General features: G+C 40.6%; 1 protein-coding gene across 4 annotated transcripts; it reads right to left on the reverse strand.

Annotated features, from left to right (window-relative positions):
- Positions 1-588: 588 nt before the first annotated feature.
- Positions 589-26,791, reverse strand: LGMN (legumain). Of its 4 annotated transcripts, none has more exons than XM_059474945.1 (14): positions 26,706-26,791; positions 20,573-20,750; positions 12,853-12,950; positions 11,960-12,041; positions 11,361-11,446; positions 8,695-8,770; positions 8,183-8,245; positions 7,245-7,311; positions 5,529-5,647; positions 4,758-4,847; positions 3,863-4,060; positions 3,102-3,272; positions 2,140-2,207; positions 589-1,351 (listed from the first exon to the last, which is right to left on the reverse strand). In XM_059474945.1, the coding sequence occupies exons 2-14, from the start codon at positions 20,708-20,710 to the stop codon at positions 1,312-1,314; spliced, it is 1,296 nt and encodes a 431-aa protein (XP_059330928.1). In that variant the 5' UTR covers positions 20,711-20,750; positions 26,706-26,791; the 3' UTR covers positions 589-1,311. The 4 variants fall into 4 exon arrangements, with proteins under 4 accessions (XP_059330928.1, XP_059330930.1, XP_059330929.1 ...); XM_059474947.1 differs by lacking the exon at positions 26,706-26,791 and adding an exon at positions 26,179-26,200; XM_059474946.1 differs by lacking the exon at positions 26,706-26,791 and adding an exon at positions 23,541-23,559.
- Positions 26,792-27,783: the final 992 nt, after the last annotated feature.

A 27,783-nucleotide genomic window follows, 5' to 3' on the forward strand; every position in this document is an offset into this window, starting at 1 on the left:
TAGCTCTGCTCTGGGATCAATCTCTCTCTGCAGCCTTCATGACAGTCTTCATGAGGCTATTCACATTCCTCTTGGCTTTACCAGCTCTTCTTTATATAAAAGTAGCAGTTACACCTCTACAACCCCTTTCCTCTGGATGGAGCTACCCAGAACTCTCTCTTCAGTTTTTGTCAGACTTCATTCTTCTCACATGGAGATGAGGAAATTTTGCCTATTTTAACCCAATGAAAATAACTCTGAAATATTTCTGTATCCTGTCTCCACATGTAAAAATCTGTGGACAACCTGAAACATTTGTGGATCGTCTCACAACCTCTGATTTTGCCATACTTGTCCTTTACTGAGTCACCTCTAAGGAATGGAACCTTCAAGTGTGATCTGGGGCTTTAAAGGCTTTGTTGTTGCTTTTAGGCTGGAGTTTTGGGGTTTGTTTCGGGTTTTGTTGGTTTGCTTGTGCAGGTGTTTTTGAGAGTACCTGCGTTATGAAAGTCTTAGAGGGACAGATTAACTTTGCAATGCATGTCATGGAATTAATTGGCTCTCCTTTGTTTTCAAGATGCAACATGTCCAACACTATTGCACTGTGGGTGGATGAAACTGTCAACTTTATTTTTATTCACAGGCAATTCCTGTACTCCATGACTTCCCACAGGTTTGTGAGTATACACAATTAATTACAGCATACTGGTGCTAAATTTACAGCATTAGATATTTAGAATTTTTTTGGAAAACAGTACTTTCTACTCAAAGATTTTTACTGTTCAACATTTAACTGTGCTGTCCACATCAAACAGCTCCCATATGCAACTAATTTCTTTAAACTGTTAAGGAGTTAAAACATGAAGAACAAGCTTTGATTTCTTCAGTCTTCAACCAATCTGCAAATTAGTCACTGTAATGGCATTCATTAACTTTTTTTAAAAAGTTAAGAGCTAGCAAGAGTATTAAAAAACCCTCCAGAATTAATGACTCAATGTTTAGATTTAGGATGGATTTAGCAATCACAGACGTGGCTTGTAGTGTTCATCCAGAGATTCCTAAGAGCATTTTGCTTTGAAAAAATTATCCATCTTGAAAGCTCCAGGTGGACTGCCAAAATGCCTCTCTCAAAGCAGCAGGCTGTCAGCAGGTGGGGATGCAGGGGAGAGCACTGCCAAGTGCTGCACTGCTCATGGTCTGGTGCCTCAGCTCCCAGCACAGTTCCAGTACAGTGTCTGACTCTCCAGGTTGCATGCACATAAAGTCTGGATTATGACAGCTATGAAAAGTTATCACTTGTAGTAAGGGTTACATTCAGGACTGTTGTTTCCATCAATACCCAAGGCACACCCGATTCATGGCCAGGCATATTCTGCAACAGAGAACAATAATGATCAATAACTTTTCAGGTACTCTGCTCTTAAACTAATTTCCCAAACTGACTGCAGAGGGCTGCCACCAGGAGTGGGGGCAGCAGTTCTTCACCTCCCAAGCTGCATGTACACACTCTCTGAACTACCAGTCCATCCTCACATTCCCTACCCTTCTGCTTTCTTCTCTCCCTTTTACTTCTCTTGCATGACTCATAAGCTGGGATCCCAACCTCTACCACAAATTCCTAAGACAGAATTCCAACACCATGCTGCCCTTGGCTCTACTGCACCACCACAGGGGTCAGCCTGGATCATTACTTCCCTGCTTTCCTACCCCACACATAGCACTATATTATCTTTCATCATCAGAACCCAGCAGTGCTGTGGTGTTTTGAGCCAGCAGCTGAGGGGGTGGCACAGAAAACACAGCAGTTCCCTGCCTGGCTTCAGTGTAAGCTGATGCAGGAGTTACAGGGCAACGCCCTTGCACCAGTCATGCTGCATTGTTTGATGTTGTGTGGTGCAGTGGCATCCTCTGACTGGCTGTCATTTTCCCTGAGGCTCAGTAATGAAATTAAAGGGTTATGGGGACATGGGTCATTGTGAGTGGGAGGGAACAAATAATGATGTTTGTCAAAACAAACATTTCTAAATTTAGAGTGATTTATGGACAAAATGATAACAAGAGCAGAACAAGTGAGAAACTTTTAGGATTAAGCTTTATCAGCCTATTGGCTTTTGTTCTTCTAGCCACAGTTAAACAGGGCATATCTGGGAACCTCATTACCTGTCAACGGGGTATCCTCCTTCACAAAGGTTGACCAAGGCATACAGCTGTCTCAGTGCATACTCATACTGAAATAAACAAACATTGTTATCAAAAGCAGGTATCAGTGATCAAAAGCAGGTATCGTTTGTCCAAACTAAATGATGGAAATAATTTAGAGCTGCTATAATATCCAGGGTGTTCAACTGATGATCTAGTACTGGGCTAAATGGATCTTTTTTCTGCACACTTTGCTCTTTGAACTTCAGGCAATTCAGCCATTTAACTTATTTGAACTTAGGAAATTCAGCTGTGCTGAACATTGACCTCATACACAAGACCATCTAGTCCATTATGTTCTTAAAATCCCACAGAACAAAACCAAAAAGTCCACTAAAGAGGCTATCTTGCCTGCAATCAGGACTTTCTTATTCTTACCTAAAGTCTAATAACACTACTTGAATCCTCAACTGGGATCCCAGGAAGAGCAAACAGTATTAAAGCTCCTAAACTAAAAAGTAGTTCTCAAGAATTCAGCAAGATGATAGAAATAGCAGCAAGGCTACTGCAAGGAATTATGAATAATAATATATCATAATACAGAAATCTGAATGCACCAAGATTATGAATTCATAGTGGTGATGGTTTGTTTCTGTTTAGTCAGCAAAGATGTTTCAAGCAGAAATACAACATGACTTTCTTAACACTGGGATTTCTGGGAAGGGAACTGATGGAAGCAACAGCACAACTAGTAAAATTACATATTATCTTGGGTAAGCAAGAAGTTTTTTTAGTAAACTTCTTGCTTACCCAAAGGTGTAGTAAAAATTGATTCCAAAAGCAATTACTTACCCTTCTTCCAAATCTGATCTGTATGACTGCCCCAAGGTAGCTTTTTAATAAAAGCTGATTTTTGCAGGTGTGCCTATGCCTGGGCTAGTTTTTGTGGCTGTTTATCAGGTTATATCCAATGAGTGACTTACCACAGGTAAATGCCAGTTGAAGCAATGAGCTTTGAAGTGGTTCACTGCTGACTGATAACAGTCATAATTGCTGATGGTCAGTCTGTCTGACAGAATCTGCTTGGTCTGTTCTGTTGACCCTGTTACTACAGTGACTATCTTCTGCATGGATTCTTGGATGAATTCTTTCACCTGTATATAAAACAAAAAGAACTTAAAACATGCTTTTTCTAAATCTAATTTAAAGACTTTGAATGAAATTTCTTTCTTTAATCCTCCTTTAACTTTTAGGCTCTTTAGGGAACCAAATTTTGCCATTTATTTTTAGCATAGTCTGTTGCACTTGTCTCTTCACACTCAAATGAAAACTGACAGAAAGTCAAGATTCCTGGAGCCCAAAATTACTTACTGTCCTTCCACTGTTTACCAGGGAATACTGACTTCCATTCTGCAGGAGCTATTTGATTTGGGATCTTTCAGTTCTACTGAGACATGAGTTTCTCTAATACCAAAGATTAAGTCACCCCCACAAGAATCCCTATGGATGCAGATGAGGAATTTCCTGTCAATTAAAGTTGTGAGACTGACTTTTGCATTTGCTTACCTTTTGGCTAGATAATTACTAAGAATGTGCCTTGTGGAACAGATCACTGAATTTTAAAGGAAGAATAAACCATCAGTCTGAAGAGAAATTTTTTTTGGCTTTCAGGGATTTTCCTTCTGCCATTTCTTAGGACAGAAGTTAATCTGGCCTGATGAGCAAAATTATTTTTCTTTCTTACCTCCAGGTATGCTTTCATCTCTGCAGCAATCTTCTTCGCCTCAGAAATGTCATTGGTAGCCATCAGCTTTCGTTTCATGATTGCAAAGGGCACATCAGGACTAGGTGTCAGGTCATAGTTTTCCACAGGTGGCAGAGAAATGGGCATAGCTTTCTTCCCCATGCCCTGGAACTGCATCACCTTCATGGAGGAGATGCTCTGAAGGATAAAATGTAAGCAGATGGAAACTGTCAATCACCCTCAATAGGCAGTTTTTTCTTTGTCTGCCATGCAAACCTAAATCTCTAAACTTGTTTTATTAGAGAAAATAAAGGAAGTAACAGTAACAGGGTGGTAGGTGTGTGTGCCTATGTGTATGCATATGTTGGGTTTTTAATACAATGAGGTAAAGGCTGCCAAAAATCAGAGAACTTTAATTTCCAAAACTCACTGGGGGAAAAAAGGAAAAAGGTTACCAGGTTACATAACAGCACATTGGTTTTTTTAATGAGTATTTAATCTGTTGCATAATGAGACTATTGTAAATGCTGTATCACCTCTTAGCTCTTCCCATTTGAAGGATCATTGTATTTTTTAACATTTCACTAATACTCATAATATGCTGGGAAGTGGTAAATACCTTTCTTTACTGAAGTGTCAAATCACTGGCAGAGCTTGGAGGACAACTTGTACCCTGATTTCTTGGATTAATGCATATGCTAGGCTGATTTCCTTTAGCATCAGGATCATCACCTCTTAAATGCTGAGGTCTTCTAAGAGAAATAGCTCATGACTAAAAATGACTAAATCAACCCTGCCAGATTACAGCTGTTTTTTGTTTGGATGAAGGCATGAAAGTATAGGGTAAGAAAGGCTTGGAGATACATTTGAGCAGGAAGCCCAGTGAAATACATACTCTGTTTCCATACTGCATCACATGGCTGGTGTTGGTGCGTTTCTTCACCAGCTGAAACTGCTTGTGGAGTGTTTCTTTTCTTAGATCCTCCTGCACGAAGAAAGTTCCATGAGGTCTAAAACAGTTAAACTTGGCTATTCTAAAAATGCAAGGGAAGCTGCAAAGGGTCTTAGCTGCCAGTGAGTAGGAGGATGCATAGGACAAGAGCTATACAACCTTTGAAAAACATTGAAGTAAAAACTGAAAAGAAGATTTGACAGCATATTCCCATCTTGCTTTTAGTAATGTCATTTCCCAGGAAATAGGCAAGAAGGGAGTGGACTTGCATATAAATCCCAGGTTTGTTTAATTAACACCATTCTCCATTATTCTAACAAGTGGGTTAGCCACAGTTCCATATTTAAGCAGCCCTGAAGCAGACATACAACTCACTGAACTGCCCAATTCATTTAACATGTTTGGAGATGTGGGCTCAGATTAGCAAATAAAGACGATGTCAGTTTGAAACTAGAAGTTAGGTATTTTCTATCTTATAAATAACAACAGGAAATAATATTTCTGAAAGTTGGTATTGGAAGTAAATTCAGTGGCCCAAACAAATAAAGATTATATATATGGTTCTGAGTAGCAGATAAATACTTTTACCAACTTAATTTGTTGATTTTGACATACAGCCAAATATTTTCACAAATCTTGTAAAAGAGCTATCTTCAAAAATCCTACTGATCTTTTTCATACATGAAATTAAGAAAATTTGTTTAAGTAACTTACCATATCTGAATCTTCCATCCAATTCACACTGTACCAGTCCCCAAGATAAGTCTGTCTTTCATCATCATAGTAACATGCATAAGATGACTCCTTGGGATTAGCAGCTGTTGTTGCATAAACTGTAATACAAACAGTAAGGGGTTTTTTGATCTTCTTTTTTTTAATCTCCCCTTGCTCCTCCATGATTTAATACTTAGCTGCACACAATAAATTTGTCTAAGTATTTTGCCTTTCAATCATTTACTTCTAAATAGCAGGAAGGAAAAAAGTATGTTAATCATCCTGTTCAGTCACCCTCAGTGCTGTTCTAAGCACACTCTGTGCTTCTTCTTTGCTGCCAAATGTGGTCTGGGGTGTTTAAAAATTGCCTGAAGGAAAAATCTACTATTCAAGAAATGCCTGAGAGCACTGTGCACTAACAACTATCTATACATTCATTTTCTTCATGACAATGATGAGATCTTTTCTCCAAACTTGAAGTGAATCCCCTAAAAATCATCTTTACTTCCACATAATGCCACCTTTTAAGTAATATACTTTGTTGGATAATGCTCTACACTGAGACAAAGTAAAATAATCCTACATCTGTCCTGAGCACAGTGTTGCCAGTAAGTCACCTCTAAGACAACAGAAATACTGTAAACACATATTGACAGGTCTCAACACAAAAGCAATTTTGGCTTTTTGACAAAGTTAATACATAACACAGTTGTGTAACTGAAGGAAAATCCATATTTTAGAAGTGAAAGTGTTCCACATGATTTTATAGAGCTGTTGTGTTGTTTCTATTCAGAATGTACCTAAAGCCCAAAAGTAAAAAAATCTTGAATCTTATCTGTACAGCAAAATTCTCCTCTTAGCACCCTTCAAAATGATTATTAAGTAACCAGTTAAACTTCTTAGCTTATCAGTGAGAGCTGCCAAAGACAACTTTGTACTCTAATGCATAAAATGTCGATTTTCTGCCTTTTTAAGTTCTGTGGCACAGCTGGTTGTAAAACCAGAGTCCTCAGAATAAACTATAAAAAATACTGAGCATTTGTCTGGGACAATCATCAACATGAAACTACCTGTAAAAAAGAAAAGCTGTTTGTAAGGAATCTTGGTGGTGTCAGGCAGCACACCCAGGGCCAAACACCCAGGATGCCATGGACAGGCACATGGCTGGTCTCCTCTGCAATGACATCTTCAAAACCACAGGAGCAAACACTTCTCTCCCTGATATGGAACAGCTGTTTCAAAAGGTTGTGATTCCTCATCCCAATCAAGGCTGAGCTTCCAGCTCTGCAGCAGAGAGCCTGGAAACCCTGAAAAATCTGAGTTCCACATCTTAGGTTGTTGTACAAACGTGCAGCAAATCCACCTGGCAGTGGTGCCTACAACTGCTACTCAATGAAACTGAGAGCAGGAACTTCACACCTGTTAGCAGTGCTGAGGCTGAGAAATGTCTGTATAACCAGGGCAACCACCTGGTTCCTGAAAAGAAATACTTTTTCAACTTCTCATTTTCGAGAAACCGAAAGCCTTTTCAGTCTTTTGTAAGACTCTACTAAAAGGAACTTCCTGTAAATGGAAAGTATTACTTTCTTGTGCTCCCCCACTAAAATTCTACATAAACATGCCTTGAACCTGTTCTTGTCACAGTCAGTACTTGTCTGTGACAAGGTCTGGGACAAGTTGTGATATTTAAGTCCAGTAAGTTAACTGACTGCTCACCATTGATATTATCAGCCAAATGATTCATCATAGATCCAGACTCACATGCTTCAATGTAGAACACCATCTATAAAATACAAAAATAAATCAGAGACCTTAAGAAATTCCATGAGGAAATGAAGAATACTTGTTTGGTGCTTTTTGGGTGTAGCTAGTTGGCCTGTACTGCCATTCCTGAAACAAAAGGTATGCATAATGCTACAAAACAAAAGATGATTTTTTATTTTCAGGAATTAGACTCTGTAGAAAAGGGAAAGAATAATAATGAAAAGCTGTTATTCACCTCTACAGAATCCACAGGGATCTACTGGCTATTGTACAAAGCACAGATCAAATACACAGTCACTCTACAGGCACAGCAACATGTTAGTATTGAAGGTAGTGTCTCTGAACTGATGCCAGCTGTGTGTTCCTAAACACAGCCAGCCATAGCAGACATTGCCACAAAGAACTGCATAAAAAGCACCAGGAAAATGTTCAAAACAGTAACTTTCCTGCTATTAGCACATGTGATGAAATAAATTCACAGAATTTTCTGACAAGAGGTACAGTCTTTTAAACTAAATAAGGAACTGTAAGAAAAACATGAGATATATACAAACTTCCTGTACAAACAGTAAAGTCTGAAGTAAACAAAGTACAGGAAGAGAGTCAGGTATAAATTATGGAGTGCAGCAGTTACATATGTTACTTTTCTAGCCAGAATATGCAGCATTAGCAAATAGCAGTTACACTACATATGAACATTGACTGCAAAAACAAATAAACCATTTATGGAAAATTTGGAGCAGATCAATCCTTTTAACTGCAAAATCCTAATGCAAATTTAGCTGCATGTAACAGATTCTTCCTACTTTGAGCCAAATCTCAAAATAAAAACACCTCTCTTCTATGCCAGCTGCTCTTTTAATTTCAGAATTTCAAGTATGCTTGTTTACCTTCCGGTATTTCTTGTGATGATACATGTACCAAATAGTCTTATTCAAGTCCTTCACATGAAGCTGAAAAATAAGAAGGCTTGTATTAAAACCACTTATGTTCAACAGACACAATTCACTTAAGAGTAAATACTAATTGTTGTGAATATGTACACTATTTTCCCAATAAATTTATCCAGTCCTTTGCCCTTCTGAAATATAACATTCTAGCATTTACCACTCTGGAAAAGATGAGCAATGGTCCCAGAAGATATGTATAGTGCACCAGAAAGCCAAGTCACACCTGTGTGAAGCAGCCTGACTATGGAATGACATAACTTAAGCTTCAACTGGATGTTACAGATTCTAACTGGAAAAAAATCAAAATACAGTGATCAGGAAAATATTGCTTTTTTTTGGCCTCTCCCCTCAATATAGCAGTGCACTAAATATTCTCATGTTTTACATTTATGTGTTATTATTTTAGTATGTCACTAAAATGAAGGGGTTTGTGTTATTTCCCAAATGCTTACATCATCATCAGGAAAAGCCAGAAGTCCTGGAGCTCCATGATCAGTGAAATAAACAAACACATGATCCTTGGGACCACTGTAATGAAAAAATTGAAGCAAAGTCTTTTTAACTACTCCAAACTAATCTTCAATACAACAACAATCATCTGCTTCTCAGTGCCAAGACATGTCAATATCTGAAAATAATAGAGCTGAAGCACCTCCTCCTCTTGGCAAAATTTTTTTTCTCCCAAGCATATTAGTTTGGATCCTTATTAGAAGAGATGCCAACAGAAGGAACAAAACCAAAGATATAGTCCCTCAAACATGGAGAATATGGCAATCACATTTCACATTCCAAACTGTAAACTGATTGAGACAGGGGCTGTTATGTACGGTATGCTGAAAACATAATTGGTTTTTAATGGCTATGAGAAGAATTGGTAATAATGTGGGCATTTGTAGAAGTCTGGTAAAAAAAGGAATGCTTTTATTACTAAGTTATACCAAGGTTATACCATTAACACAAGGATAAATAATAAAAACCTCTTTGTTAAGACCCTGAGGTATGTGTAAGGACTACTATGGCCATAATCAGCCACACAGATCAGCAAGCAGTGTCAGCCTGCAGCTCCATGAGGAACTGATGCATGCACACAGGCACCCATGAGGCCACACTGGCATCTGCACCCGTGGCTCTGCAGTCAGCTGAGCACTGAGCACTCACAGGCTTTGACACCCTCACAGCTGTGTGGTACAGCCTGATTCCACTCGAATCAGATTCAAACACATCATGTTTGGGTGACAGAAAGGTCTTGCCCTAACAGCCAGATCTGCAAAGGAATTTTCCTTTTAAACTGGATTCAGGGACAAATATAAAGTGTGTAAAAAGATCAGAAGGAGTGTCCAGACCCTCCTCTGTTCCTCTGTACCAGAGTCCAGAAACCTTTACTTGCTTTTGCTCTTTCCTCACAGCAAACAGGTACAACTGCAGCAGCCCAAGGGAACATTGTCCAGCCTTCTGTTTGGCCAGTAACCTACTGGTTAGGGAGAACTCCAGAAAGTCCATCTGGAAGCCTCCCAGGGAAAGGATAATTGAGCTCTTGTCCCACCCAACAGCAAAAGTCAGGCCACTTGAAAATTCAAACAGAGACGAATAAAGAAGGGCTGGCGTTACTTTTTGGCTTCCTGCTCTTGATCCTAAATGTAAAAAATTTGACCAAGGTGGAATGTAAACAATTAAGACTTTTTTTGTGGGTTCAAGTTTTCTTCCTGAGTACATTAAGAGACTTTGGCCCCCTGCATAGCTACTCCCTTATTTGAACAGGAACATCAAGCTTTCACAGGTGAGGTGTGTTCAGATGGACATTTTTTTAAACCAAAAATTGCTTCATAGTCACCCCTTGACTCATTCCAGATACTAGAATTGCACAATCTGGTAATGTGCAGTAATTTATTAACGTTTTGCCTATATGTGTTGCATATATCATTTTCAACCTCAGCATTTAAGAATGAAGTTCAAACGATTCAGAGCAGTAACTTATTTGACTATCCTACTCCTTTTTTTTATTGTTCTCCTCAGTGCCAGGGTGGGATTCTTCTGTGGTTTTTCATTACTATGTCTCTAAAATCAACTGTCAGATGAAGATAGACTTCACAGTTTTTCTTTAACAAGGCTAGTCCTTCCAAATGGTTGAATTTAAATTCTTAAAGGTTTTACAGTCATTTTGTACACAGAAAAATATATGATATATCTCTTAATCAATAGTCAGAAATATAGTACAACTTTGTAAGGTGGCATCATACTTTCACATTTCAAACTCTGTAGAAGCAAGATGAATAACTGACATCAGGTATCCTTCCAAGAAGATTATTAAGCCCTGAAATGTATTAACTACATTCTTGAATCATCTAAATTATATAAGCCATTATAAACTACCATTAATTAAAAATCTTACATTCCACTTAGCCAATCTATAATTTATTATTCTTCATACATTAAAATATTGCAAAACTTAGAATCATTTGTGTAGCCTAGTTAACAAATAATTTAAAATAATACATCACTTACAAGTTTAATTGCTCATATTACTTTTTCAGTCACAAAGATTTTTTTTCATTAATTATAAAGCATAATTCCACTTCATTAGGAATGGAATTATGATTTATACTCAGCCTCAATAACTGTACACGTGCTACAAAGACCAAGGCTGGGATTAGGCATACAATTCCTTCAGCTGATGAGCTGGTTAAGCTCTCTCTGCTCCTCCGCCATTCACTACAAAGTCTGGCCTGAGTTTGACCCAAGTCTTCTGCTGATTAATAAAATTGTTCATGTACATTAAAACAAGCCTTGGAAAATCCTTTCCAGAAGTCTCCAGAGTTTAGCCACACTATCTTAGAACTGCCATTCTTGAAAAAGATAACAGTCTAAATAACAAATACTTTCATACAGTTAATACTACTCTCTGGATCTTTTATACCTTAATCAGTCAAATATCAGCAGTTGCTTTGTTGTGATGCATAGTTTAAGAAACTAGAACCACTGTATTTGTAATGTGAAGGACCTGGAATTGCCATCAATAATTTTGCTGGATTCTTAAGTTGCTCTAATTTATTCTTTTGTTGAAATCAGTGTCAATTTACAACTACACATGCAAATATTTTCTAAATTAAACTTCTCTTACCTTTTCAATACTTTTCCTGATCCCACCCCCTTCACTGCTTCCTCATCTCCTCTGAGAATGGCAAGAAAATTCTTAGGAGTAACATCCTAAGGATTTGAGAAGATTAAAGTTAAATCTGATCATAAAAACAACAAAATCTTCATTTAGAAAGATGGTTTCTTAAAGTTAGAAGCTATGCATGGATGACAAATTTAGCTGGCCAGCCTTTTCAATACATCTTTATCTAATGACTCACTTGGCTGCTGAATCATGAAATCACAGAGTGACTGGATTACTGTACTGATTTCATGAAACAATTAGTTTTACATAGCTGTTTTTCAGATTGAGTTACAACATTTACAATCCAAGCCCTTCCTTCCTTTTATTTCATCTGTCAGCATGGAAACAGTGTAAAGGTTTACTTTGATGACCAATGCTTCACTTCAAAGAATCTATTGTCTATATTCATATTATGAACACCAAACTTCATGTCAAACCATGTAGGTGAATAAACTTGATGCTTTATATTATGTGCATTTTGGAGTGTAAGCTACAGTGTGAAAGAATTTATTCAGACATTAAGTAATGCTGAACCCCAGGGAAAGGGGTTTTGTTCCTACCTCCTTTGTATAGTCCTTGGGCACTCCAGCATACACATCTGAGCCATTAGGTCTATTGATGACAATGCCTTTGGTTGGATTTCTGAAAGGTAAATGGAACAAAAATAGGAATAATTATCCACATGCCATGCAATGACTTTAGAACAACAGAAGCCAGCTCACCTGAGAGTAGAGGAACTTGCACCATATGTCATTAAGTGATTTCAGAATATAAAGGGCTTTACACTTTAGTCAGTTTTATGTATTTGTCTCAGGTGTCCTTACTCTCAGAGTACATTCAAGTATTCTATCTCAGATCATGTCAACTAATCTGAAGATGTAGGAGAATAGTCTCTATCATTTCTCTCCTTGGAGTCCTGCCTTTACACCCATTAACACTTTGCTCCCAGTGCTGCTGTGCTGATTTAGGGGGAAGTTGTTCCAGAATTAGAGGCTGTATAAATTAACTGTGTCATACAGGAAGCAATGAGATGCTCTAGACAGTCACCCAGAATGGGACCTGTAGCCATCTTCATTGAATGCTGGGAATTAATCTGATAATATCCTCCAAAAAAGCCCTGAAAATTGCACACAGACCTCCCCTGTGTTCACAAGTTTAGGTTATTTATCTGCTGCACACTGTTATGGCTGGGAGTTAAGATCCCTTACTCTCATAACAAAGCTCTGCAGTCCTCAGTGCCACAGCTGATGCTGAGCGGTGTTCCAGGGCTTAGGAAGCTCATGAGCACATTTCAAAGGAGAATTATTGTGCTGATGGCTGACATCTCTATGCATATCAGAGGTGGTTTTAAGGGCTTTTCTTTCAAAACTGCTACAAACTCAAAGCACACTGGTGACTACTGCATGTTTGTAGTAACCATACAGTTTGTGGCCAGTGCATGTTCATCACTTACTCCTCATTATCAGCAATGTCATCATACATCATGACAATGATCTGCTCATCTGGGATTCCATTTCGGTGTACAATCTGGTACGCATGGCACACGTCTGCCTGAAATTAAGCAAATTTTCATTACTAGTTTTAACAGAAATTTTACCTTTGATACTAGAAGCAATATAGCTTTTCAGACCTCAGAGCAGGCTGTTGACCAAAACAAACTTCATTCCAATATAAGAGACTGAGGGCTGTTAGAGAGCTGAAATGCACAGGTTAAACCAGAGCTCATTGCTCTTCTCTAAACAAACAGTTGCATTAATAGTAGAGACTATGATTATTATCTCTCCTTCATTATCTATTCTGATTTCTTATTTAAACAGAAACCAGAAGTTACTTCAGACTTGGTACAGATAACAAATTTAACATGAAGCTCTCAACAATATTCTCCATTGTATGAGAAAATCAAAATAAAAACCTTTTGCAGTGACAGAGAAATCCAAAGTGTGCCAAGCAGACAAAAAGAGTTGGATTTCCACCAATATCCCTTAGTTCTGCACCAAGCCTGCACAACTAAGGATTAGAGGCTGTCCTTGACTTCAGCAAGTATTGTTTACCAATCTCATCTATGCAAAGATTTTATTAAATCTTGCTCTACTATGAGATGAGAATTTGGTTTAAGGAATATTTCTTTTTAATTTTGTATTTCTTACTCTGCAGAGGGACTAACTCAGGGCACATCATATTTCAGTGGAAAACAGAATTGCAAAATTCAGGCTCTTTTGCTGATTTGTACAGGATATGAATAAGCATATTTTCTTTACAGAACCATCTTCCCGTGACACAGAAATAACAACACTCATTAGAGTGGTATTACAGTAAATGCAGTAAATACAGTAAAGTAAATGCAGAGCTCTATCAGAATGCTAACCTTTTAGTAACCCCAGCCCAAATAATTCTCTTCTTTAAAACTTACAGTCCCTGAGTGCCCTAATGGGGCATTAACAATCATTACTAAACTTGAGAACTAGAACCCACCAAATGCTAGGAAAAGGTGTGCAGGATTAATGGAAGAGATCTCATCTAACAAATGCACACTCCAAATGCAGGCAGGAAGCAGGCTTTAAAGCTTACTTGTGTTGAACTAATCTAATTTGCTAATTTGGAAACCAAATTGATGTAGTTTAAGTAGACCAGTGTCTGTTTAGATTACTTAGGAGTACTAGTGATTTTCCTTAGTTTGACCAAAAGGACACTGTAAAATACGCTAACTTTAAAATCCTTGGTCTTCTAAGTGCAGATAAAAATGAAAAGATAGTTGTGCAAGATTCTGTGAAGGGTGAGGCACATTCAATGCTAATGAACTCTCCAACAATAAAATCTCTTTATGAGAGATTTAACCCCAAATGTTGAACTGTTCTTACTAAAGCAGTTCCATTTCCTACTTTACAGGTCAGCAGTCTAGGTTCTCTTCCACCTGTCCCAGACAATCTCCCAGTTAGTTTTCCATTTCCTTGTATGTCATCATACCAGCTGCTGCCTCAACAAGTCAAAACATTGAGGTTAAACAGAGTTAGGAAGGTATTGCATATAATATGAAACAGAAGAGCACAGGTATGACTGAGAAGATATTTGATTTTCACAAGCAACCCAAGCAGAAGCAGAAGAAAACTAATCAGGGCTTCTCTACACTGATTGATGAGTAGATCATAGATCCCTTCTCACTCACACACCTCTGTGATGCTGACAGGAACCTTCACAGGCTGGCAATAGGGAAATGCTCAGGCAGGCAGTGATAGAGTATCACCATATTCAATCAGCAAGTGTCTGCTCCCACAGACATGTGGCTGGCCAGCAGGGACTTCAGAGGTGTTTCAACTGATCCCAAGTACCCAAAAGAAGTTAAACTTTGTAAATGCATCAGGTTGTTTTAGTTTCCTCTCCTTCCTTCTGGTTCATTCACTGTTTGCTCAGTATGTCCTGCCTTAGCAAACAGCAGTCATTACCAAAATCCCTACTTTAAAGGAACACAGATCAATGTAGTCAATTCACTTCATCTCAAGTTATGCCTGTTTGGGGGTTGTCCCAGCCTTGTAAGGCTTTTGCTAAGGGAACTGCTGGTAGCATAATGATATCACCAGCAAAGCCTAGAGCAGCAAAACCATGCATTCCTACTAAAAATCCACTGACTAAAGTAGGACAGTTATGAGTAAACAGTTAGGGTTTATTGCATAGAATTAGCTGACCTAATTACCCACCTTTGATATTGCTCATGATTGGTCCCTGTGTACACATAAAAACCCCATAAATCTCTACAAAACCAGAGTAAAAACATTTGCAGCCAGAGCAGGGAGGTGTATGCAGAGTATTTCCTGTTGATGTCTAACTGCTCTCAAATACTGCTATTTGACCCTGCTTCTCTATGAAATATTTCTGGCATATCTGCACCTGTAAACCACTCTAGAAGAAACAGCTGTTCACTGGTTTCAGATCTCTTATTGGTATTATTCTTGATGGTTTAACATATGAAATGTGTGCTATGAATATTTACTGGATAAATTGTCACTAAATCATGTTTCTGTGACTGTGATTTGAGGGGCTGCCCCAGATCAGCACAGGAAAAGCTGCAGCTGCCCCACACAGCACAGGAGAAGGTGCAGCTACACAGCTCCTGCTGCACACTGACCTTATGTGTAGCTCCAAAATGGACACTGTTAAGGGCATGGTTTAGACCTTTCACCCCCTGGTTAGTCTAAACCCTTCGCTACATCAGCAAATTGTGATGGAAGAGCTGCTTAAATAATTAACTCCTAGATCTGGAAAGCATGGGGATCAGAGAGTGAACTACCCTGTTTTCCTGGCACCCCAATTTTCCTCTGCCACACAGCTGTTCACATATTTGAATGACACAGCTTTTAAGCAAATTGCCTGGGGGGATTTTTGGAAAAATCAAGTTGTTTATGACACAAGCTTGCATAAATAGTTCCTAAAGGGAAAAGCTTGGACTTGTGTGAAATTGGTTACTTCTTGTCTTATGACTGCTAGGTTCATGGCTGAAAGGAACTGGCAGCTTTACCTTAAAGCAGCACAATTCCCACTAAAGAATTCATTCTTGTTTGGGCTGAAATGTCACAGCCTAAACAAGAATGAACTCCAATATACAAACAAAGTAGAAGAATATGCCTGAAATGCCAGCCATGTCTTACTCCTTTGCTTAAACACACATCAGTGAGTCTGCCCAAAGATATAACTCTATCAAGAATTTAGCAAAGGTTTCCTAAGAGTTTGGTTTAAATTTATTAAGCACAGTGAGGAAATGTTAATTGAAGGCCAAGGCAGCCTTAGTGTCTGTTACCTACAAGAGAGGAAAATTTAAGACTGTCCTGGAATAAGATACTGCTCTGGCTGGCAGTGTCTAGGACACTGAATAAATACAGTCTCTGACCCACAAAGCTCTGTGAGTGTAAGACTAAAAATAACAACTGAAAACAGACTCATGTATACAAATTCATATTTTTTTAGTTTTAATTGTAATTTTGCCAGACTTTTTCAGTCTGGCATTACTCTTGAGGATGCATTCCATCTTTAGTAAGACTCTTGTTCCACATCAGGCTTTTTCCACAAACTATGTGGGTTTGAGCATCCAGGAAGCATGGGTCTTCTGATCTGATGTGAAGCCAGCTTTAGATTTGAGTTAGCTGGTATGTTCATCACACAGAAAAGCCAGACTATTTCTTCTAATGAGAACTAGCTTGTTGAGTCATTCTCCAAATCTGTCAGAAGCATTTAGTACTGTATTTGCTCACATATGTCACTAAGCTTTCCAGAGGTATTTTATCCAGCTCTTTGTGCAGCAGAGAACTGAGCCACTTTCCCTAGGAAGATGGGGAGTATACTCCTGAACAGCAGCCAGTCTCATAATAGAAAGCTGCTGCAGAGAAGCCAGAGTAACTGCTGAGGAGCAGAGAGGAGCACACTGATAGCCCTTCCATAGCCCAAGCAACTCTAATCAAAACCACTGAAATAAGGATAAAAATACCAAAGAACTGAGAAGCCACAAGCACAAAGCAATGTACAAGCCAGCCCTGCAATGACAGTAAGCCTATCACACTGGGCTCTATACTACACAAAACACTTCAATTTTGTTTTAGGAACTGGATGAGATGAAGGTGTAAGCCAAGTTTAGGTCATCCTGATTAGGAAGAAGTCCCAGTTTCAGCCAGTGGAAGCAACTGCCTGCAAAGTGTGAATCTTGCTCATATTAAGCACAAATGGTGGTTTTTCTCCTTTTCTATCCTTGGTTTGTACTGACAGTGGATCCTGACCACTGACATCTAAATAACCAGTCTTAAGCAAAGTTTCAGATTCCTTGAGGTTACAGGTGCAAACTCAGTGTTTCCTGGGTCTGCAAAGTCTTTACAAACTTAATATTCCTGGGGTCTGTACAGCATGCCACATATGAAATGAGGTATTTTTGAATATGTAATCTATTTCTTCTGCTTTTGTAGTTGCTCAGTCAGATGAGCACATTACCACCAGATAATTACAATACAGTACATTTGACAACGTTGAAGCAGGCAGCATGCAAAGCAACTGGAGCTCACAAAATAAAAAGGTAATACAAACATGCAACATCATGTATTAAGTGTACCCTGGACAGCTGAACTGAGGAACTGAAACCCAGAGATGTGTCTGCTCAATTCTCAAATTACAAAGGGACATTATGAGTGCTTAGTTGCATGAAGGGAATAGCAACAAGTCTGGTAATAAAAAAAAGCTACATGGAATAACTACTTACAGGAACACATCTACAAATCCACTTGTACTCAGGCTAGGTCAGAGAAGTTCTGGGAAGAAGGGTGATGGCAGGAGTGAACTGAATTAGACTACAATATATTTTCCTCTGCAGTTTCTCCTTTGGAAAGTAAAAAAATTATAGCACAGGTATGATTCTACTGAACAATTCCACGTGTTCCTATGTGTGTTCACTATGTGTTCTGAAGCACAGAAGTGAAAGACCAAGTCCTATTCCACTATAAGTGACTTTGGCAAATAATTTAATTACTTTAAATGTTTTTGCTTCTACCTCTAGAAGGTAGGGAACCCTAACACACCAAGAGGTGGTAAGCAGTCTGCATAATATTTTCACAAATCTGTTAGAACTCCTCAGATTTCTGTAGCATCTTTCCTCCTCTGAATGACTCTCCTAAAAGTCTACCATTCTGCTTGTTTTCCTGGGAACAAATTTCCCCAATTTTTTAATACCCAAGGCACCCTTGTCTGGATGACACTTCATGTCACACATGAGAGGATTTCCCATGACTAACTGCTGGCTCTGTCTCACCACATGTCACTGCTACCATGTGTGCTCACACCCACCAGGCCCTTAAGACTGACCAAAAAAGGCCACCAGGCAGAACAGCATTAGCACTAGGCAGAACCTGCTGCTGTGCTGCATCCTGTGGGAATTGAGCTTTTTCATAACAAGTTAAGATGCACAGTATGTTGCTCAGGGCAGGCAAGTAAGAACCCAGCCTCATTCTGAAGGACTCTTTTACAATGCTGCTTTTGTAACCTTAATAGGATTATTATTGGTGTTCTGATTTTCTTCTTTCCAAATGTTAATACCTGAAGCAAGTGGCAGTTTAAAATACAGTTTAAATAGTATTTAAATTCAGAACAATCCAACGTGGCAGATATTGTGCATTGTTAGCTGACATTATCTTCAAAATTAGGTATTTAAAGAAATCCCGTTCTCATTTTTCTAACATTGAAAAGGAATTACTTAGTAAATATCTGCAAAGCATGATCACACTCAAAAGTTAATAGGCTTCTGTGAAACTAGCATGTTAAAGAGATTCACTCACTGTTGGACAGAAATATGTAAGTGTGGATCTTGTGTTCTGCATAACCCTATTTTACCTGGCAGATGCACTTGCCACTGCAGGCTCATTGACAGAGAGACTAAAAACTGTGCCCAGGCAACTGAGAAAAGGAATTCTCATGAGCCACAGCTTCAAAATTGTAATTTTATTTAAAGAATTAATGTTGTGGTAGTAACTCCTCCTAGAATGGAAGGAAGCCAGCTAGACTGGTTATACAGCAATAGCAACAAAAAGAGCACAACTCAGTAATTACATTTAGACACTCCAAGACAGGCAGTAATCAAGTACAGCAGTAGTATTTTCATCATCATTTCCCAATTTCAACTTTAAAATTCTTCTTCAAGATTTAATTTTAAATAGGAATAGTTTATATTAAGGCTGTAATATTCCAACTATAATTATCAGGTGATATCTACAGTGTAAGGAGCCAGCAAAGTCCCTGAAACCTGTTTGTCAAAGTGTTTAGCTAGCACTTGCCAGTGACAGGTTGTTCTTCAGATGCAACAAGATTGTCAGTCTGATTAATTTAGTTTTAAGCTCATCACTGTGCTGGAAGTTACAAGCTGATTGTGAGCCTAGAAGAAGAAGAAACATACACAAAACCCAAGGTGCCTAACACACAGAAGGCTCATCTGTTCCTCAATCAAACAAGAGGATGAAGCCTCTCTATATTTTACAGGCAGTTACATTAAAAATAATAAATACTTTAAAAGTTCCAGCATTCAGCAATTCAACCAGTACATTTCATAAAACTCAGTTTTAAAAATGCTGATTTTGTACACTAGTATTTAACCAACAATACTATAATAAACTATTCTTCTAGCATTTAGAAATATATAAATGTACACATAAATCAGAATTAAATTATCCTGTTCTCCAGGAAAGCCAAGCTGCAAATTTAGAGGAAAGATAGCATTTGCACAGATTAATCTGTTTAAGGGATTGTCCAGCATTCCCCAAGGGGAAAGTGCTGCAGAAGTTTCCTGACTGCTGATTATAAATCTTGAACTTAATCAGAATTAAGTCACTTGGATTTAATCCTGTCCATAGTGACACCCACACTCAGCCCAGAGTTTCACAACACACTGGCTTTCCCAGCAGCGTTACTCAGGAGTTCTTGTTCCCTTTCTTCCTGTTTCTGCCACTCACTTTGTTCCCTGCACCCTATCTTTGTTGTGCCAACATAATTCTGAGACCATGCTGTTGAACACAGCCAGCAAACTGGTTCGGGTTAAAAAGAACCCCCTTCAATATGTCCTCCACTCCTCAAAACATAATAATGCATTTGCAGCCTTCAGAGATTTTTTTAACTAGAAAAAAAAGGAAGCTTTTCAGAGCATAATGAAAAGAGGAAAGAAATGGAAAGGAACACATGTGTCTCAAAATGAGGTTTACCTCTAGGTATCTTCTCTACAACTGCAAGTTGGGGTTAGATCCTCTAGCCTAGTTAGTAATAGAGTATTTACCCTAAAAGGCACTCATCTCCCAGGATGCAGAAGTGAGATTAGAGGAAGAATACTTCTCCTCTGGTAATGACAGCTTTTTCAAGAGGTTAGAGGCTGAAAAAAGTTGTATGCAAAAAAAAAAAACCAAAACCATATAGTAAAAAGGAGTAGTGGAAGGGAATTCTTGGGGTGGTAACAAAAATAACTAAGAGCAGGTTCTGAGCAAACCTTGCTGCTGTTTGCTTTGAAAACCTCACACACCTGGGAGTCTAGAAGTAGAAGCACTTGCTCAAATGGCAGAAGGTCTAAACTAGTCTAGATGATAGGCAGCTACCACCTTCCTGCAAGTCTGGGAGCTGGCACTTTCTGGAGCATGGACAGCATCAGCATGTGGAGCAGTGGTCCTTACCTGGTGACGATAGTTGTACCAGCCATTGGAACCTGCAACAATCACCACCCAGTGCTTGCCTCCATCTTCAGGCTCTTCCATGGGGAATGTGCTGATGCCCAGAGCACAGCCCAGCAGCAAAACTGCTTTCAGTGTCATCTCTCTTCTTTATTTACTCCACAAATGGGAGAAAATTCTCCTAATGAAGAATTTTGAGACAAGTAAATGAGAGGACATCAGCCAATGAAAAAATGCAAAACAAACATCAGCAATATCCCAACTATAAGCTTTTCCTGCTTGTGGGGTTTTTCTGTTTGTTTTACAGACCATTTAACCCAGAGTACAATTTTGGTCATATCTTCCTTTAGCACCAAGCTGCTACTAGTTACAATAGCTTTTTGTCAGCTTTCAAATCTGACTGAAAGCAATTCTGAATAGGACAACCAAGTTGTTCAGCTCCCTCCAGTTGTTTCACTCTATACTAGCTGGCAATGAATAAGTCTCAAATACAAAGCAAGCCTCACTATCAATTACTTCACAGATAAAACTCTTTCAGATTAAAACTATTCTCTTGGTCTCTGCTTATGTAATTCCCTGGTTTCCACTCACTGGCAATCAGCCCATTATTACTGAGTCAAAGCCCAGGTGATGTAGGACACTGCAGACATGGAAAAGTGGTGGGGAGTTGGAAGGTCAGAGTGTCACAAAAGCTCTCTGTGCCCACAATACCAAAGAGGATGGAAAGAGGCCATGCCACTGTTCTGCACAAGATGCAGCCCTAACTGCTGGGGCTGGGGAAAGTGCAGGCTGTGAGAGCCTCACGCTATTTGTGCAACCTTTTATGCTAGTGGAGAGCAAATGTGAACCAGTACCACATGAAAGAGCAGCATTTTTGCCCCCTTTCCTCAATGGTTAAGTGTTTGCACTTGGTGCACGGTGAGAAAAATACATGTGAGCCTGTGAACGACAAATTTAGAAAAGCAGAGCACAGGGGAGGTTTGAGCCCATGCAGAAATGGCTCTTTCTACTTTCTTGAGAGGACTAGAAGTAGGGTCCTTGCTAGTGAATGTCCTGAGCACCCTGATTGTCTGGTAAAGCATTTACTCTACAAGCAAACTATCTGGCCACATCAAATCACAGGTTTAAGGTCTGCTTTTTGAATTGGGGTTCAGGGGGCAGGCAGGTTCCATTTACTGGTCACAGTCTCAGGTCTCCTGCATCTGATGTGAAACTCTAAAAGCAAACTGCCCTGAAGAACTGCATGCTCCTGGCACATGCATAACGATTACACATTTCCTCATGCACTGGGAGATGGGATTTTATACCTGCCTACTCACAAATACAAGATCCTGGAAGTAAATGATTGCTGCTAGGTATGGAAGAGGTGTTGTAGTAAGAGGCAGAGTAGTCTATTTTAACATGACTTTTTCTGGAATAAAAGCTGGAAACCCCCAAGCCATTCAACACAGTCACAAGGCAAAATATCAAAACTACCACTAAACCAAGTAAACAATATCTAAATCAGCCTCAGTACCCCAGTCAAAACCACTCCTCTGCAGCCACTCAAATGAAGCTGAAATAGAGAAGCAGCCAGATCCTCTCCAGAGCAGTTGTGTTCAGAGAAGACTACTAACCCAACACACAGCATGGGTTCACTGGTCACTAAGATTATCTTGCAGGCAGTAGTATGAAAAATATATATATGCATATATTATACTATATATACATATTTAAAAGATGGGGATTTTAATCCTTTTTAGTGGAGCTAGCAGAAAGTAAGAAAGTCTTGATGGTCTAAACAGATTAACTGTTATGAAACTGCTTCTTCCAAAAACTTATCTTTCAGGAAGAAGCCACTCCTGTCACTGCCTGTAACACTTGGAGCAAGAATAATACACAGTAACTTAACAATTTAGGTTTGTTGACTTATTAGCTTCTTCAGCACACAAGCAGATATGAAGGAATAAGCAGATTTTTTATTAGATGGTTATACTCTCCCATGTTGAGCTGGAATTGTAAAGTTTTGTCATTGTTGCCAAAGCATTTGGCTTTGTATGGCAACTCTGCCTGATCTACCTTGTCACTTCTTCAGATGATAAGACAAATAGCATACTGTGTTGAAGATGCACTGTGTTTACAGCACCCATAAAACCTGCCTATTCTGTTGCCTACAGCCTGGCTAAGATTCAAACCAACCTGTACAGAATTTTTGTAAAGTGCCACTATAGGCCACAGGCCAATGAGCCTATTCATTTCCAGTATTCAATTCAGTATATCTAACTCCTGAAATATTAGGCAAGAAAAGAAAATCAGCATTGTTTGAACAATCTGCTTATGAATCTTAGCTGAGTTTGACTTACTGGAATATTGAGCTGAATTTCCTGCACACAGATCTCTCAGAGCTCAGTGTCAGCCTGATAACATTTCACCAACTATAACATTAATTATGTTTACATTAAAAAAAAAAAAAAAGTTAATGGTCCAGATAAGTGCTGGAGATCCTTTCACATGATGCTTAGCTCTTTGAGATAGCATTCATCAGAATCCAGGGCATATCAACAGAAACTGCATGGGTGCCAGCTGCTCACCAGGCCATGTAACATGATGGCTCAAAGGAGGTCCTGGCACACACATCCATCACATGGAAACGGTCCCTGCCACTATCAGTTACTGATATACCAGCCAAATGGAAACAGTCAGATGGGATTGTCTTTCCTGGTGAGTTCACACTCCTGACTACACTCACAAGGAGCCTCAGTTCTCAGGACCTCAGCCAGAACCTGTGGGCAGGCGCTGCTGTGCCACACACAGGTACCTCAGGGGTACCCCACACCTGCCTGCTAACAGCCCCAGCACAGAAAATCCCTGGGCCAGAGCAGGAACAGGGACTTCTGTACCACAGGTGTACCCCACAGCAGCACTGCACCCTGCCTGCCACAGCCCCAGCACAGAAAATCCCTGCAACACATCACAACAGAGACTCAGCTACCTCAGGCAGTGCCTCCATGAGTGATTCAAGTCTTCCAGATAGTACAAGGGCATCTAGGTCTTCACATTTCTCTGCTGAGACAAAAGTTGTGACTGATGCAGAACACCCAGGGAAAAAATATAAATACCAAGAAACATTGCACTGTACTAGCAGATCATACATATTTTGTCATGGATAATTTAGAATAGAAAAGAACCTCTTCTTTGGCACAAATTAATGACATATAATCTCTCTTATCTGTCTTTTCCTATACTATAATTAAATCAAATTAACACCAGAAAGAAGGGAGGAAATAAAAAAAACCCCAGACATACCATAATGGACTAGTACACTGTAACTTTAAATGCTGAATTTCTCTAAGCGGCATTTAAAATAGGCTTAAACACGTGCCGTGGGAATGGGTCTTCATAGTTTGTTTCTAACTACTGCTTAAAAAAAATCCAAACCAAGCCAAACAAATGATGATCAAACAAAGAAATATACTCTCACACACACATATTTCTACTTGTTTTAAAGAAGGCCTCTGAATGCAAGTGGGCAATTTAAAAGGCTGTGTTCAGGGTTGTGTTGTATGAGTTCCTGACCTAGAGTTGAGAAGAGAAAGCTCCCCATCACATGCTTTGTCTTCAAGTCATACTAAGAGAGAGCAGCTCAGCTGACCAGTTTACCACAGGTACAGAAAGAGCCTTTCTCTGCAGATCCATCACATGCAATCAATCCTACATCACATGCAGATGAAGACTGTGTGGAAAAAACTAAAAACTCACTACAAGACAATCTTAGAGCTTTGGTTGATACAGAAAATAACATAAGATTTGACCAGCTCTGCCTAGTCTTTCTGCCAGAAGAGTTAATTAACTCTGCCTGGAGCCCATGCCAGGATAAAGGCCTACCAGTACAGTGGGCTCAGCATCACACCACCACGTACACACCCAGGTAAGGCTGCTGCACACTTTGCACAATCTGTGGAAGAAGCACATCCAGAATTGGGTGGCTCTGCAGAACAATTCACTCATAAAACCAGTCTGCCCTGACAGAGGTGCTTTGACCACTTCCCACTAGACAGCTAGCAAACATCTCTGACTTGGTAAGACAGGGATGCTTAGGAAAGCCCACATCTGGAAATGGCTGGCAGCTGCTGGAACAATTTTTCCAGCCAACTACCTGTTCCCTGAGTTCACAACTTTCCTTTGGGAAACAGTCCTTTGAGATCAATACTCTTAGAACAGGATAGCACTCTAAAGAAAGGGCTTTGAGTTGATCAAAGCATTTTCCACTAGCTTTTAAAGCAATATTGACACTTCAGTGGGTTGCACTTGAAACACCTTAGGCACAGTCTCCAAGAGCTGTATAAACAGAAACCATATCTCTATTTTACTTGCATGAGAATTACACTAACAGTAACCCTGCTGAAAAATAACAGCCTTAAGCTGGTCAGATGACCACTAAAGCTCTTCTGCAAAGTCTTTCTTAACAGCTCACTTCTCGTAACTACTAGCCTTTGAGATTCCCAAATCAAGCCACAGTTCCTTTTTCCACAGGGTGCTTGCATATTGCCTGCCACTTAGATGCTGATTTCCACAAAATTTGTGAAAGTCTTCCTCACAGGAAACTGATGTCCACAGTTCTGTCAGCAATGTTCCACCCACATGCTGTGCTGGCTGCTACAAAAACAGAAGCACCTAAACCTGTGATTAGGCCCCTGCACAAACAATCTGATTTTCTTTCTGCACTTGTGTTGTAGAAAGGGAAAAAACCTCCATCGCTATAAATTCTAGCATGTTACACTTTGAAGGAGATTATCATCCCTGTTGCAAAATATATCCTTACAAAGTCTGCTAGTAACCATTCTAGGAACGGGCTTAGTATGATTAAAACTTTTAGTAAAATATTTCTGTTTAGCTACTGAAGATGTATAAGCCACTTTTACTGTAAAAACCCATGATTTTTTAGTTAACTCAGAATGATTCTTGATGTTAAATAAATGTATTTAAAAGTCATTACAAATAAAGTTCATTCTCCTGTTTGCAGGTTTACTTTTCTCAGCAGTAGCGATGGCACAATTTACCTGAGGGTAAAAAAACCCCAAAATCATTCCTAAAATGGTGATAAGCTAATACACCTAGTTCAGGGGATTTTTTTCTTTACATGTTTCAAAAAATCCAGATTCAAATCTGGCAGACCTTAAGGCTTCGATAAAACTGCTTCTGCCATTTACTTTCTTATCTGTCTGCAGATGTACAAAGCCTCTGCCATCACATTCTGATAGTAAGAAAAAAAAAAGATACCACAATGCTACATGAGTAATAATTTTGTTAAATTGCTTGAGTTGGCATAGGGGGTATAAGGGTAAAAGAGTAAGTCAGGTAAGGGTAAGAAAGTCTGCTCAGCAAGCATGGAAATGTTAGGAGCACGGAGAGAATGAAATTCTACAGAAGTTATTATGCAGAAATTCCAGTGTGATATTACACAAGATTCCTGCAATCCACGTCTTTCACTATCGTTTATCTTAGCATTTCAGGTCTTGGCTACAATATTTATGTTAACTCGCAAATACAGACATCCAACGCAGTGTTGTTCCATCCTAACTAGGAACTAGTGGTGCTAGTACCTCCAAGCAGAGCCTCATGCTACCTACCTAGGCTGTCTACCAGCTATAAACAACCAGCCACAGCGCAGCGCCTTTCAGGCATCCCCAGCTCTCCACAGAAATCCCGTAAACAGTTACTCCATCCTTTTCTCCCAATAAAAATGTATTACTGGTGATTTAATCTAAGCTGCTGCCACTGCTTCCTCCCCCACTGCCCCATGTCCCTCCCGTGCCAGCCCTGGGCAGTGCCCCTCGGAAGGAGCCGCTCTGAGCCAGTCTCTCTTGCAGCACGGAGGGATCAAACACAGTTCCCAGGCCAGGCGTGCCAGCCCAGGGCCGGACGGGACGCCGGGCGAAGCGGCGGGGGCTCGGCAGCGCTCGGAGCCCGGGAAGGACACCGGCACCCTCGGCCGCTCCCCGGGGAGGCGGCGGGGCCGCTCCCCCGCCTCTGCCTCTGTGGCCGGGCAGCGGAGCGGAGCGGGCCGTCCCGTGCTCACAGCTCCCTTCGCTCAGGCGAACCCCGCGTCCTCCCCCCCGGCCGGAGCCCCCGGCCAGCGCAGCCCCGCCGCCCTCACCAGCTCATGCAGAGGAGACGCCGCCGCGGCCGCTGTGATTGCGGCGAGCGCCGTGCCGAGCCGGGCAACCGCGGCGCGCGGGGGACGGAGCCGGGCGCGGCCAATCGCGGCCAGGCGGAGGCGGGGCCGGACATCCCCCCGGCCACACTACGAGCCCCAGCAAGCCCGGCGCCCCACTGGCTCAGGCAGCCGCCGGCTCTGCGCGCAAAGCTTTTTGGGACTTGTAGTTCCCCGCCTGCGGAGTGAGTGGCGTGGTCCCGCGTGTCCCAGGAGTCCCGGGAAGCTCCTCTCGCGTTGGCCGGGCCTGCGCTGAGGGCGCGCCGGGAGCCGGCGGGGCCGCGGCGATTGCGCGGGTTGTGCACGGGACACGACCGGGGCCGCGCCGGCTGCGCCTTCCTGCTGGAACTGCCCTGTGCCTTCGGGCAGGATGGAGGCAGGAGGCCCAGGATGGGAAAGCAGAGGAATGTGCCAAAGGGAATCCGTGAGATGACAGAAGAAGCCGAGCGGCCCCTCACGGTCCTGGCGTGTCCCACAAGGGCGGCCCGTGTGCTGGCCACTGCCGGCTGCGGGCCGGGCCGGGCAGGGCTGCCTGAGCCACACGCACCGCCAGAGGGGCTGGGGCTGTGCACTGACACCCCTCTCCGTTTGTAATGAGAGAAGGAAAAGCGAACATTCATTTGTGAAATGTAGAGGCACATGTTTCTTCGCCTGATAAACCACGTACAAATAGCACACCAGCTTCCTCATTGCATGCTATAAAAACCACTCGCATGTCTGGGGAAAAAAACCCCAACAATTAACTTTGCATTTTGTGACCGACTGTTTCTGAATGTGTGCAGAAAGTCATAGTTTTGTTCTGACTCTGCCATTTGCATTGTCTGCACCGACCCAGCTTTGCTTGTGATGACAAATGTGAAAGGTCATTACAGGTTGTTCATCAATCCTTCCCTGGAGCAGTCGTGCCCAGGGACCTGACACAGCTCCGGACAGTCTAGCTGATAGAATTCGGGTCACTTCAGGAATCACCTTTTCGAACTGACAAAGATCACCATGCTGATTATCCAGCAAGAAAAAAAAA

Source organism: Ammospiza nelsoni, chromosome 6 (assembly GCF_027579445.1).
Source record: "Ammospiza nelsoni isolate bAmmNel1 chromosome 6, bAmmNel1.pri, whole genome shotgun sequence".
In the NCBI taxonomy this organism is placed as follows: Eukaryota; Metazoa; Chordata; class Aves; order Passeriformes; family Passerellidae; genus Ammospiza; species Ammospiza nelsoni.